The following is a 13,806-nucleotide window of genomic DNA, read 5'->3' as shown; positions in this document are numbered from 1 at the left end:
ATAATCAAGTAATAGGGGAAAATATAAATACCGCAGCAAGAAGTCGAACCCGGATTACATCAAGTTGTTTGAATATATTTGATTTAGCCAGCTCTACTTCGGATTTTACATGTGTGTTTAACATATGAATTTTAATTTTTAACCACTATTAAAAAAAATATATTCACTATGTAGCAAAGAGAGAAAGAAACAAATGAATTCTCGTTGTGGCTTGAGCTGTAACAGTTACAGGCTTACAGCCCAGTTGTTATTTCAAACTTCAAAGCATACAATCTAGTTCAAGGACAGATTATGATAAATTGTTTTGCTTCTATCTGATGTACTAACCGCGAAATGCATCAAGCAGACAGTTAGGCCCATGGGAGCTTCTAACTTGAGAAGATGCGTGTTTGTAGATCTTGGGTTCGAACCCGGATTAGATCAACAGTTTGATTTTCAATTAGCCAGTGCTACTGCGGATTCAATATGCTTGCAGTCAGAATCCCTCCTATTTAAAGATCTTTAGAATGAACTCCATATGACTTGTACACTTTGCGCTGCACCTGCACGGCTGCACTTTGAATCCCCTTCCTAGAAAAACTAAAACACATAACTTGGCTCACTACATATAGTGATCCATTGGTACTTTTCGGTTGCGAACAAAATATGAACTTATGCTATGTACTTGTCACTTGTAACCAGCTGGTGCTACTAATCCCTAGTATATATATGGCTGCATTTTCAAAAAGTGACAGAAAATTCTCAAATTTGATGTTCCATATCCAGAGTCTGGCTGGAAACTCTTTTAATAATTAAATTTAACTTGAGATCACAACGAACCTGTCATACGATGCCTGTTTTCTTAATATATATATTTTTTGATACAATACTCTCCATCTTAAGAAACCTTGTGGAAATATATGTATATTCGGAGTTGCTGTTCCCAGGGGCGGATCTAGAGACGGAATTTAGGAGGGGCACCAAGCAAATTTTCGGAAAACACCTATATATTTTTAAATTTAGGGGGGCACTTCTGTAATTTTGTAAAATTTAGAATGGTGAAAACATGTAAAAAAAAATTTAGGAGCGGCACGTGACTCCCCGTGCCTCTTACTAGATCCGCCCCTGGCTGTTCCTATGAATCTGGGCAGAGATGAGCTTGCAATTCATACTAGAACATGTCAAAAAAAATATTAAGTGATGACAAGTTACAGATTCCGGAATAGAAACAAATTTGTAAGGTAGGTGAATGAATTTATGTGTTTGCGCTTCTCCACCACATCAGTTGCATCACGCCTGTCACAACGCCAAATCACTTAAAAGCAGAAAGAAAACCACATCAGTTGCATCACGCCTGTCACAACGCCAAATCACTTAAAAGCAGAAATAAAACAAATCCGCAGCCGGGGATTGAACCCGGTTTAAATTCAGAGTTTATGCTGTATTGGCCAATGCTACTGCAGAACTTTGTTGCAATATATTGAAAAAGATTATATTTGACTTTTTATATTGGCCTGAAGTGTCATGGCTTAACCATGGCCCTCTCGCAGGTCAGCAAAGGAGACGCTAGAATTAAGTATAAAGTGAAGAAGACTCACATCTTCTGAAGCTTGACCCGAGTTCTTGCAGTAATGTAATTTCTGAGCAAGTTTCTAACAGGTAAAGTAAATTTTAGTAGATGTTTTCTCAGGCAAGAGATTAACAAAAACAAAAACTCCGCAGCCGGGGTTCGATCCCGGATTAGATCGAATTTCGATATTTAATTAGCCAGTGCTACTGCGGATTCAGTTGGTATTGATGCTGAATACCTCCTATATAAATAGGTTTAGAATTAACTCCATATGACTTGTACAGCTTTGGGCTGCAGCTGCACCTTGAATCCCCTGGCTAGAAAAATCACTAAAACACATGACTTGGCTCACTAAATATGGTGATACATTGGTACTTTTCAATTGCGAACCAAAAATGAAGTTGTGTTGCAGCGTTAGGTGATGTTGTACTTATCAGTACTTGTAACCGAATGCTACTAATCCCTGGTATATATATGGCTGCATCTCCGAAAAACCTTGAATTAGCCAGTGCTTTTCCGCGGATTCAATGAAGTAATATCAGACAAGAAACATACTCAACTCATCATAGATCAGGGCCTTGAGCTTTTAGCCTAAAATTATTCATCAACAATATAATTTAAAATAAGGTCAGTTCAACCATGGATTATGCTAGCTACTTCTATCCTATTATTTGTTTATTTATTTGTGACACAATATACTCTCCATCTTAAATATATGTATATTCGGAGTTTGTTAATATACAGGAGAAAGATGGTCAAGTCAGTGAGCAAGCATCAAATAATATTCTGGCGGGAAAGTTAGTTAGTGGAGGTCAAAATAGTGACAGCTGTGTGTAGGCTATAGACTTGTATCGACTTAGATAAATAGCTCTTATCTTTCTGTATTTCACACATAACTTTCTGTATACACTTTCTCTTCTCCATTAGTGTAGAATTCACAAACTATCAGAGTTGCTGTTCCGATCACAGTGTGCAGTGATATTCATGAAAGTTCATACTAGAAAATGTCGAAAAAAAAATGAAAAGATAAGTACAGATTCCGGATTAGAAACACATTTGTGTGATAGGTGAATGGATATATGTGTTAGCTTCTCCACCACCTCATTTGCATCACGGCTGCTATGCCCCCCTCAGCACAACGCCAAATCAATTCAAAGCAGAAATAATAAAACAGGATTAATGAACACGATACACAAAAGCAACATATATAATGCACAAGTTAAAACTCTAAAATAGCAAAATTAAATCCGCAGCCGGGGGTTGAACCCGGTTTACATTCAGGGTTTGTAGTGTTTTAGCCAGTGCTACTGCGGAACTTTGTTGAAATATTTCAAAAATGATTATATTTACTTTAACCGTGCCCTCTGTATCAGTGAAGCAAAATTCATGCACCGTAATTTGTATCCTAGATGGCATGCTTAAATACTCTATCAGTCGAGTTTGACTCTTTGCAACCTCTATGCAGGGTCTGAGGTCATTTCCTCCTCTGCGAAAGGACTGATACCACACTCTAGGAGATTTCTACTGTATTGTATATTTTTGTAAGGTAACATTTGCAGTATTATGGGGCCGTTGTGATTAAAGTGTTTGGGAAAGAAGTAGAAGTCCTGAAACAAAAGCTAGCATTCCTAGCTTTTTATAAGTGCTTTTTGACTTTTTACACAAACGGTACGAATAAGTGCTTATAACTTATAAACCAGAAGCTGGGCTTTTAAGCTCCAAACAAACACCACCTATCATTCTCCCTTTGAAAATAATTAACAGAATTTTTTGTCCCTTTGAAAATAATTAACAGAATTTTTTGTGTTTCAATTCGATAATATTTTTTGTATATGCCCATGGGCTCATGCTAAGCACTCAATTAACAGAATTTTTTGTCCCTTTGAAAATAATTAACAGAATTTTTTGTGTTTCAATTCGATAATATTTTTTGTATATGCCCATGGGCTCATGCTAAGCACTCAAATCCATGATGTGCCCATGGGCATACATTAGAAAATCCGAAAAAATACTAATACCGCAGCCAGGAGTCGAACCTGGATCACATCAAGTTGTTTGAATATGTTTAGGCAGCGCTACTGCGGATTTTACACGTGTGTTTTAGATATGAATTTCAATGTTTAAAAAGAAATTGTAACAGCTCGAAGATGTGTGTAGGATTAATTTGATTTGCTTTTTCAGTGACTTGGATGATGAGTTTTGCTAGGCTTTATTTGGACAAATAATCCTAATTTTTGGACGGTGAAAGAAGAGGAATATAAAAGAAAACTCCGCAGCCGGGGTTCGAACCCGGATTAGATCAACAGTTTGATTTTTAATTAGCCAGTGCTACTGCGGATTCAATAGGCTTTTATTCAGAATCCCTCCTATTTAAAGATCTTTAGAATGAACTCCATATGACTTGTACACTTTGCGCTGCACCTGCACGGCTGCACTTTGAATCCCCTTCCTAGAAAAACTAAAAACACATAACTTGGCTCACTACATATAGTGATCCATTGGTACTTTTCGGTTGCGAACAAAAAATGAACTTATGCTATGTACTTGTCACTTGTAACCAGCTGGTGCTACTAATCCCTAGTATATATATGGCTGCATTTTCCAAAATTCACAGAAAATTCTCAAATGTGATGTTCCATATCCAGAGTCTGGCTAGAAACTCTTTTAATAATTAAATTTAACTTGAGATCACAACGAACCTGTCACACGATGCTTCTTTTCTTAATATTTTTGTTTGCGATACATTATTAATACTCTCCATCTTAAGAAACCTTGTGGAAATATATGTATATTCGGAGTTGCTGTGAATCTGGGCAGTGATGAGCTTGCAATTCATACTAGAACATGTCAAAAAAAATATTAAGTGATGACAAGTGTACAGATTCCGGAATAGAAACAAATTTGTAAGATAGGTGAATGAATTTATGTGTTTGCGCTTCTCCACCACATCAGTTGCATCACGCCTGTCACAATGCCAAATCACTTAAAAGCAGAAATAATAAAGCAGGAATAGTTAAAAGGATCAGTTACACAAAAGCAATATAGATAATGCAAGTCGAAACTCTAAAATTGAAAAATTAAATCCGCAGCTAGGGATTGAACCCAGTTTACATTCAGAGTTTATGATGTATTAGCCAGTGCTACTGCGGAACTTTGTTGCAATATATTGAAAAAGATTTTATTTGACTTTTTATGATGGCCTGAAGTGTCATAGCTTAACCGTGGCCCTCTCGCAGGTCAGCAAAGGAGTCGCGAGAATTAGTGTTGTGTTTGGTTGGGGAGAATGGAATGGAATGGAATGGAATGAGCGAAAATAGTTGGAATTAATAGAGATAGGAAGAAAGTTTGAAAAAATTTTGAGGGAGTGCAAAATTGCTATGATGAGATTGGAGAAGAAATTGAGAATAGGAGAGAATGGAGCATTCCATCTCAAATTGAAGGTGTGATATCTAGCCTATGATGTAAGGAATGGAATGGAGGAAAGAATGAAATTTCTTAAAAATTGTCTATGAGATAGTTCATTTTTCATTCAATTCCCTCCGCAATCATTCACCCCAACCAAACACAACATAAGTATAAAGTAAGTGAAGATTGCAGTAATGTAATTTCTGAGCACATTGGTACTTTTCAGTTGCGAACCAAAAACAGCGTTGTAAAAAGCGCATTAAGCGGAAGCGGCGGCCTAAGCGGAATCGGCCCTAAAACGCTTTGATTTTGTATTAAGCGGATTTTTAAGCGTTTTTTAAAATTAAGGGGACTATTAAGCGGATTAAGCGGTCGTTAAGCGGATTAAGCGGTGCTTAAGCAGTCAAAATGATTTTGACTTGCTAATTTTTCAGTTTTAAAATATTTTTTTATATAATATAACTATAATTATATTAAAAAATTAAAAAATATATATGTTATTAAAAATTTAAATTCTTACCACAAAATAATTAACAGAATTTTTTGTGTTTCAATTTGATAATATTTTAAACGGGTTAAATCTCAAAATGATCACTGAAGTGAAGTGCTGGTATCATATTGATCATCAAATTTAACGGTGTAACACTTAAATCACTAAAGTTAAAATAAATATCAAACATATATATGTGCTCGGAAACTGAAAATTATTTTTAGGGAGTTTTATACATTTTATATGTGCTCGAGAATTAAAAATTATTTTTAGGAAGTTTTATACATTTTTCTTGAATGCTGCTAAAACCAAATGAAAAGTTATGAATTCTAGTATTTTAGAAAATATGTATTGAGATTTTTAAAATTCTAGTACATACTTAAATTCTAGTCTACTTGACAAAAAATTAATCAAGTAACAAGAAAAAATATTAATACCACAGGAGTCGAACATGGATCACATCAAGTTGTTTGAATATGTTTAGCCAGCGCTATTACAGATTTTAGATGTGTGGTTTTCATATGAATTTCAAGTATTAAAAATAAATATATTTACTACGTTGCAAACAGAGAAAGAAACAAATGAATTCTCGTAGTGGCTTGAGCAGCTGTAACAGCTCAGTTGTTACAGGAATTTGAACCTAAAAGAGAATGTACGAAGCAATAACGAGATGTTGCACAAAGTTGGACTGAGAAAGAGGAAGAATAAAAACAAAAACTCCACAGCCGGGGATCGATCCGGAATAGTTCAGAATTTCCATATTTAATTAGCCAGTGTACTGCGGATTCAATTCGTATGTTCGTTGAATTCATCCTATTTAAATAGGTTTAGAATGAACTCCATCTGACTTGTACACTTTGGGCTGCACCTGCACCTTCACCTTGAATCCCCTTGCTAGAAAAATCACTAAAATACAAAACTTGGCTCACTTGTGATACATTGGTACTTTCCGGTTGTGAACCAAAAATGAAGTTATGTTGTACTTGTCACTTGTAACCTGCTGCTACTAATCCCTAGTATATACTATATGGCTGCATCCAGGGCCGGCTCTTCCATAAAGCAAACTAAGCGGTTGCTTAGGGCCCCCAACCAAAAAAGGGCCTCAAAATTTTTAAAACTCTTTTACATATATATGTGTACACAAGTATTAGTATTTGTTTTTAAAAAAAACTTATTGAAAACAAAATTTTACTAAACAATTTTATTTTTCTTAATATATTTAGTTAATATAAAAAATTGAGGTATTAATTTAAAATGAGAATAATTAATTTATTGATCATCTTTTTGAAAGATTTTTGAAATAGAAATTATTTTATTATTTTACTATAAATAATATTTGTTATATATATATTTATTTGTTCAAAAATTAAAATATATATCACGAATAATTGCGATGAAAATTATTATTACATTTATTAATATATATCAGGTATAAAATGTATGGAATTAAATATAAAAAAGTATAGTAACAAACCTAAAAGAAGTTGAAAGACAAGTATGTGTCATAATAACTTGTCTAGGTAATTGTAATATCAAATTCATTGAAATAAATATTCCCTTGGTAAAAAAAAATATTAAGTATCGATAACGTTTTTCTTGTCTTTTTCACTCCTCTTTGTCCAAGTTAATTTTTACTTTGTATTTTGTAAGGATATTTTTTATGAATATATTTATATTATATTAAAAAAATATATATATATGTATGGAAGGGCCTCATTTTTAGGTTTTGCTTAGGGCCCCAAAATTGGTTGAGCCGGCCCTGGCTGCATCTCCAAATATTCACAGAAAATTCTCAAATTTGATGTTCCATATCCGATCCAGAGTCTTGCAACAAACTCCTTTGATGATTAAATTTTAACTTGAGATCACAGCGAACAAGTCACACGACACTTGTTTTCTTAATATTTTATCTGGTCACTGTTCGAAACCTTGAACCACTCCTATCAATAATCAGATGTATTAATTAGCCAGTGCTACTGCAGATTCAATGGAGTAATATCAGACAAGAAACATACTCAACTTCATAGATCAGGGCTTTGAGCTTTTAGCCTTTTATTCATCAACAATATAGTTTAGAATAAGGTCAGTTCAACCATGTATTATGCTAGCTGCTTCAATCCTATGATTTTTTTTGTGTGATAAAATACTCTCCATATTAAATATATGGATGTTTGGAGTTGCTCTTCCGATGACTGTGTGCAGTGATGAGCTTGAAAGTTCATAATATAATTTGTTTAAATCCAACTGTGAAAAACGGAGTTATCAAGTACAGTGCATGCTTGGCTGTCGAGGAGCTGGGCTTCTTTTATTTGGCTGTTTAGCTGTTTTGTGTTTGGAAACTGCGAAGTTATTAGTTCGGTTTTTACATAATTTTTTTGGTGCTTTCTGGGTTAAATGGCATTTAGGTCACTCAACTCGATACTAACTTTCAGTTGGGTCATCCAACTCAAAAAGCTGTCAATTGGGTCACAAATCAAAGAATAATATTCATCCAAGTCATCAAACACGATTAAAATTTCACAACCGTTAAGTTGCGTTGACAATAGACGGAAGTCCGTCTATTCTCCCACATCAGCTGCCACATAAGCTACCACGTAATCTGCCACATCACTAATGAACCCAGATTAGAAAACCCGACCCACAACCCACCCCCTATAACCCCGATATCATTATACCAAAATCAATGCTGCTGAAGATCCAAAATCAATGCTGTTGAAGATGATGAAGTGGATGCGAGCGCTGTTGAATTATTGTTGTGATGAATTGATGTTGGATGAGGCGGAGAATTTGGTAGATAAGATGGAGAGAGGGGGGTTGAATCCTGATAGCTATAGCTACAACCAACTCCTCGATGAATTTTGCTAAGCTCAGCGGATTGATAGGACGTACAAGCTAATGGTGAACAAAATGAGGGTAAAAGGCTTGGTAAATGTGTCATATAACACAATAATTAGAGCACTCTCTAGAGCTGCTCGTACTGAGCAAGCTAGATACTGGAGTAGATGGCCCCAAATGGGGTTTCTCCTGGTGTGGTAACATTTTCATTTTCAATTTTTATTAAAGCCTTTCTTAGAGAAGGCAAACCCAATTTAAGCCAAAAAGCTTCTTGATCAGATGAGAATTTTAGGCTTATCACTTGATTGTGTGATGCAAACAATCATTGTTGATCACTTGTGTAAGACCGGGAGAACTGGAATGACTCAAAACATTTTCCGTGATATTCCAATTCAGAGTTGTAGTGTTGGGTCGTGAAGGACATAGAAGATGGAATGAGGATGGGGAAGAACCCTAACTGAGAGATGTAAATGGAAGATATGAGAGATTGAATGTGATAATTAACAACTGGGTCGGGTTTTAAGATGCTCAGTTGAGATGATAGCCACGTCAAACTGCCCACTCAGTTTTTCATCCAATTTTTAACGTCGTTAACGACGGGTGATCCTTTTGAAATGTTTTAAGCAAAAAGTGAGTTGACTGACAGCTTTTTGAGTCGGATGATCCAACTGAAAGTTAGTATCGAGTTGAGTGACCTAAATGCCATTTAACCCGTTAAATTTTAGGCCACATAGAAAAAATGACTTAAAAATTAAATCCGCAGCCGGGGGTTGAACCCGGTTTACATTCAAGATTTGTAATGTTTTAGCCAGTGCTACTGCAGAACTTTGTTGAAATATTGCATAAAAGATTATATTTAACTTTTTTTTGACCTTCAGTTTCTGCATAGTTAGATGGGTTAACCGTGCCCCTCTCACGGTCAGTGGTTACAGCTCAGCTCTGTATTACTCATTGCAGATTTAGTTACTCAAGTAGTCTTTATTTTGCTCTATATTAGTGAAGCAAAATTCATGCACCATACTTTGTATCCTAGATGGCATGCTTAAAGACTCTATCAGTCTTTACTTTCGTAAACCTTCTGGTCCAACAACTGGTGGCTGTCACCGCTTAGCAATTTGGCCATGAAAGGCGATTTGCTTTTGCCGCAGCATGTTTTCATCTACTCGGAGCTGGTTCTGCCGACATTCTAAACAAGAATAAGCTCAGATTTTCAGTTCTGTTTTCGCGCTAATGTTGCTTGGACTGGCAGTGGCAGAATTGAGCATCACTTTTGAATGTGATACTACTCCAGCAATTTTACTCTGCCAGTTGTTGCAATTTGTGTATAGGTATGTACTGTAAGACAATGTGCTAAAAAGCGCAAATCCGTCGCGGAGCACCTCCGTTTGAGCAGACACTTTAACTGAATATTAAACGGGTGACCAAATGGATTAATATATATACAGAGAGATAGTTGTTTTATTATAAATATGTAATAATAAAAATTGAAACTTATAATATTCTTAACAGAACAAAATATTTTTAATTTTATAATATAATTATAGTCAAATTATTAATAAAATTAATATTTTATAAGAAAGAGTAGTTGTCAACATCACTTTGACCATAACATCGTTTAAGAAAACAAATTCACTGGCTTAATACAAAATCGGAACACTTTATTTATCTATACGTTATGGGGTCGTCTAGTATACTGCTGAGTATGAGTTGAACCTTGAGTTTTTATCATGTTCTTAAAATCATTTTAGTCAATATCAAAATTAAGGATGGTCTTCGAATATTGAATATATGTAGGAATGGGCACGGGAGCATTTCGGAGTCGGGGAGTGCTATCCCCACCCCGATCCTCGAATTCAATGCCCATCCCCGCCCCCGTCCCGAACCCCAAACAGGGTTTCCTTTCCTTCCCGATCCCTGCCCCGAACGGGGAACGGGGATCCCCGCGGGGATTAGGGGAATTTTAGGTTTTAATAAAAACTAATAATTTTATAATATATAATATACTCTTTCAATAAAAAACAAACTACTAACTTATAATATACTGATAAAATAATATTATCTCATATTTTTAACATCAAATCATATTAAAATTGATCTATAATATAAATAAACGACAATTTTAAAATTATTAAATATATTATATTACAATATAATAATAATCGATCAATAAAAATTAAGATTTTTCTTTTAAAATTTAATAATATTATAAAAGATATCTATTTTTAATAATATATTTAGTATAATATATATAAATATATTATTATATACATATAAAAAATTAATTTTTTACATATATATACAATCGGGGATCGGGGTGGGGAGACACGAAACCCCGCCCCCGCCCCGATCCCCGAATTTTTTATAAAATTTTCCCGGCTCCCCGCCCCAACCCTGAAAAATTCCACGAATCCCCGAGCCGAACGGGGCAGGGATCGGATCGGGGTCGAGCGGGGCGGGGTAAATGCCCGTCCCAAAATATATGTGTGTTAATCAGCTTTTCCACCACACTACAAGAAAAGCGGCTATTTTCGACCGCTATTTTCGACCAAAATTTAATTTCGACCGTATTTGGTCGAAATTAATATTTTCGACCATATTTGGTCGAAATTATTCCGGTCGAAATTATTTGGTCGAAAATATGTTTATTTTCGACCGGCTATATTCGACCAAGCATCAGGATTTTTCCCGCTCCCGGATTTGGTCGAAAATAATCTCCGGTCGAATATAATTCTGGGCGGGAAATTTGCCGCGCTTTCGGATTTCAAAAAAAGTCAAGGGCGCTGATTTGTCAAAATTATATTTTCGACCATATTTGGTCGAAAATATATTTTCGACCATATTTGGTCGAAAATATATTTTCGACCGTTTTTGGTCGAATTTAGCCGCCTAAAAACATCACAGCTCACCTGCCCTTTCCAGTAGCCGTCCCCAACTTATCTTCCCCCTATTCTCTCTCCCTTTTTCTCTCCCAAGGTTATGAATTGCATATGAAACCCTCAAAAACCATCAAGTAAGTAATTTTTTTAGTCATTTATAATCCATATATACTTGTCTTTGTTGATTTTTGTAATTGTAGGATTTTCTTTTCACACATTTATGATTTTTTCTTGTTTCTATTGTTGTGATATATTTGCACATTTTAATTAGTGTATTTGTGTTGAAATGTATTAAAATAAATTCAATCTATTTATTTATTGTAGATGGCATCCGATCGTAGTTGGATTACTCGTAGTCGATATAATGAGTCAAGATATTTAACGGACGAATATAAGAATGGTGTTGAGGATTTCATTAGATTTGCTTGTGAGAATCATAGTGGTGGGGTTATTAGGTGTCCGTGTGGAAATTGTAAGAATAAGCATTATAAGACTCCTACTGCCGTTAAACTTGATTTGTATCGGTATGGTATGATGCAATGGTATACTATATGGACTGCACACGGGGAGAAAATGCCGGAAGAAAAAATCGAGACTAGTACTAGAAATGTTGGGGATGGGGATGATGATATGTATCATGACGCCGATGATATGTTAAGAGATATTGGGGAGGCAAATAGGTATTTTGAGAATGTTGATGATGAACCGAATCCAGCGGCAAAAGAATTTTATAAGATGTTGCACAGTGCTTCGGAACCAATTTATCCAAGTAATGTCAACTATACAACCTTTGAGTTCGTGAATGAGTTACTTCATTTCAAGAACAAGCATAATTGTAGTAATAATGGCTTTGATGATTTGCTTAAGCTCATTGGATCAGTCTTGCCTGACAATCATAAACTGCCCCAAACCTACTATGCTGTGAAAAATATGCTTAAAGGATTGAATTTGGGATATGAAAAGATTGATGCTTGTGAGAATGACTGTATGTTATTTTACAAGGAAAATAGCGAGAAGACGCGTTGTGATATATGCAAAGAAAGTCGATACAAAGAACCAAAAGATCTTAACAAAAAAAAGATCTCACGGAAGATCTTGCGTTATTTTCCTCTCACCCCAAGATTGCAACGTTTGTTCATGGCTGGGAAGACTGCAAAATGTATGAGATGGCATCATGACAGGAATGTGGTTGAAGGTGAATTAAGTCACCCGGCAGATGGAGATGAGTGGAAACAATTTGACCGCAGGTTTCCAAAATTTTCAAAAGAGATTCGAAATGTGAGACTCGGACTTTCTACTGATGGATTTGATCCCTTTCGTGATGCACATGCGAGAGATTATACAGTATGGCCTGTGGTGGTTGTTATTTACAACCTTCCCCCATCTATGTGCACGAAGGCTCCGTACATGTTTATGCCTCTTCTTATTCCCGGGCCTAAGGATCCGACAAAAGACTTGCATGTTTATCTTAGACCATTGATTGATGAATTGAAAGACTTATGGCAGAATGGGGTGGAAACCTATGATAGGTTCTCATGTTCCAACTTTTTGATGAGAGCAGCATTGATGTGGACAGTTAGTGACTTTCCTGCACTTGCCATGCTTAGCGGGTGGTCAACTAAGGGGAAGTTGTCATGTCCAGTTTGCATGGGTGAGGTAAAGGCCAAACAACTGAAGTATGGTGGCAAAGTTACCTTTTATGGCGGTCGAAAAAAGCCGCCTTTCTTGTAGTGCCACCTCATTTGCATCACGCCTGTTAGGTTGATCAGCCTGGCACAACGCCATATCAATTCGAAGCAGAAATAATAAAATAAGGATAGTCACAACTCACAAATATTGCAACATATATAATTCACAAGCCAAACTCTAAAAATAGCAAAATTAAGTCCTATAATTCAAAAGCTAAACTCTAAAAGAGCAAAATTAAATCCTATAATTCAAAAGCTAAAGCTCTAAAAGAGCAAAATTAAATCCGCAGCCGGGGGTTGAACCCAGTTTACATTCCGAGTTTTTAATGTGTTGGCCAGTGCAACTGGGGAACTTTGTGGAAATATTTCGAAAAAGATTATACTCCCTCCGTCCCACCAGATTCTTTACAGTTTCCTTTTTGGGATGTCCCATCCAATTCTTTACATTTCAAAACTTACCAAAAATAGTAAATGGGTCCCACCACTTCCCAACTTTTCCTTCCTTTTCACACTACTTTTACACCCTTTTCACACTACTTTTACTCCACTATCTCTCTTTTATACATTAAAAATTGATGGGTCCCGCCACTTCACCCACTTTTCTTTCTCTTTTCCACTACTTTATACATATTTCTTAACCTCCGTGCCCAAACCAAACGTAAAGAATTGGCTGGGACGGAGGGAGTATTTAACATTTTGTTTTGGCCTGCAGTGTATGCATAGTTAGATGGCTTAACCGTGCCCCTCTCACTGGTCACAGCTCAGCCCTTGTATTACTCATTGCAGATTTAGTTACTCATATGAATGAAGCAAAATTCATGCACTAATGCACCGTACTTTGTATCCTAGATGGCATGTTTAAAGACTCTATCAGTCGAATTTGATCCTTTGCAGCCTCTATTCAGGGTCATTTAAGATCACAACGAACATGTCACACGATACAATACTCTTCATCTTAAGAAA

At 35.8% G+C, this 13,806-nt stretch overlaps 1 protein-coding gene across 1 annotated transcript; it reads left to right on the top strand.

Annotated features, from left to right (window-relative positions):
• Positions 1 to 11,138: 11,138 nt before the first annotated feature.
• Positions 11,139 to 12,886, top strand: LOC108212710 (uncharacterized). The gene is made up of 2 exons (XM_017384428.2): positions 11,139 to 11,289; positions 11,480 to 12,886. Exon 2 carries the CDS (start codon positions 11,480 to 11,482, stop codon positions 12,884 to 12,886), a length of 1,407 nt encoding a protein of 468 aa, XP_017239917.2. The 5' UTR covers positions 11,139 to 11,289.
• The last annotated feature ends 920 nt before the right edge of the window (positions 12,887 to 13,806 follow it).

Source organism: Daucus carota, chromosome 3 (assembly GCF_001625215.2).
Source record: "Daucus carota subsp. sativus chromosome 3, DH1 v3.0, whole genome shotgun sequence".
NCBI classification, from domain to species: domain Eukaryota; kingdom Viridiplantae; phylum Streptophyta; class Magnoliopsida; order Apiales; family Apiaceae; genus Daucus; species Daucus carota.
Note: the sequence above shows the minus strand (reverse complement) of the source record. Positions and strands in the feature narration are given on the sequence as shown.

Coding starts and splice junctions, on each gene's coding strand:
- LOC108212710 (XM_017384428.2), top strand. CDS start 11,480: ATGGCATCCGATCGTAGTTGGATTACTCGTAGTCGATATAATGAGTCA.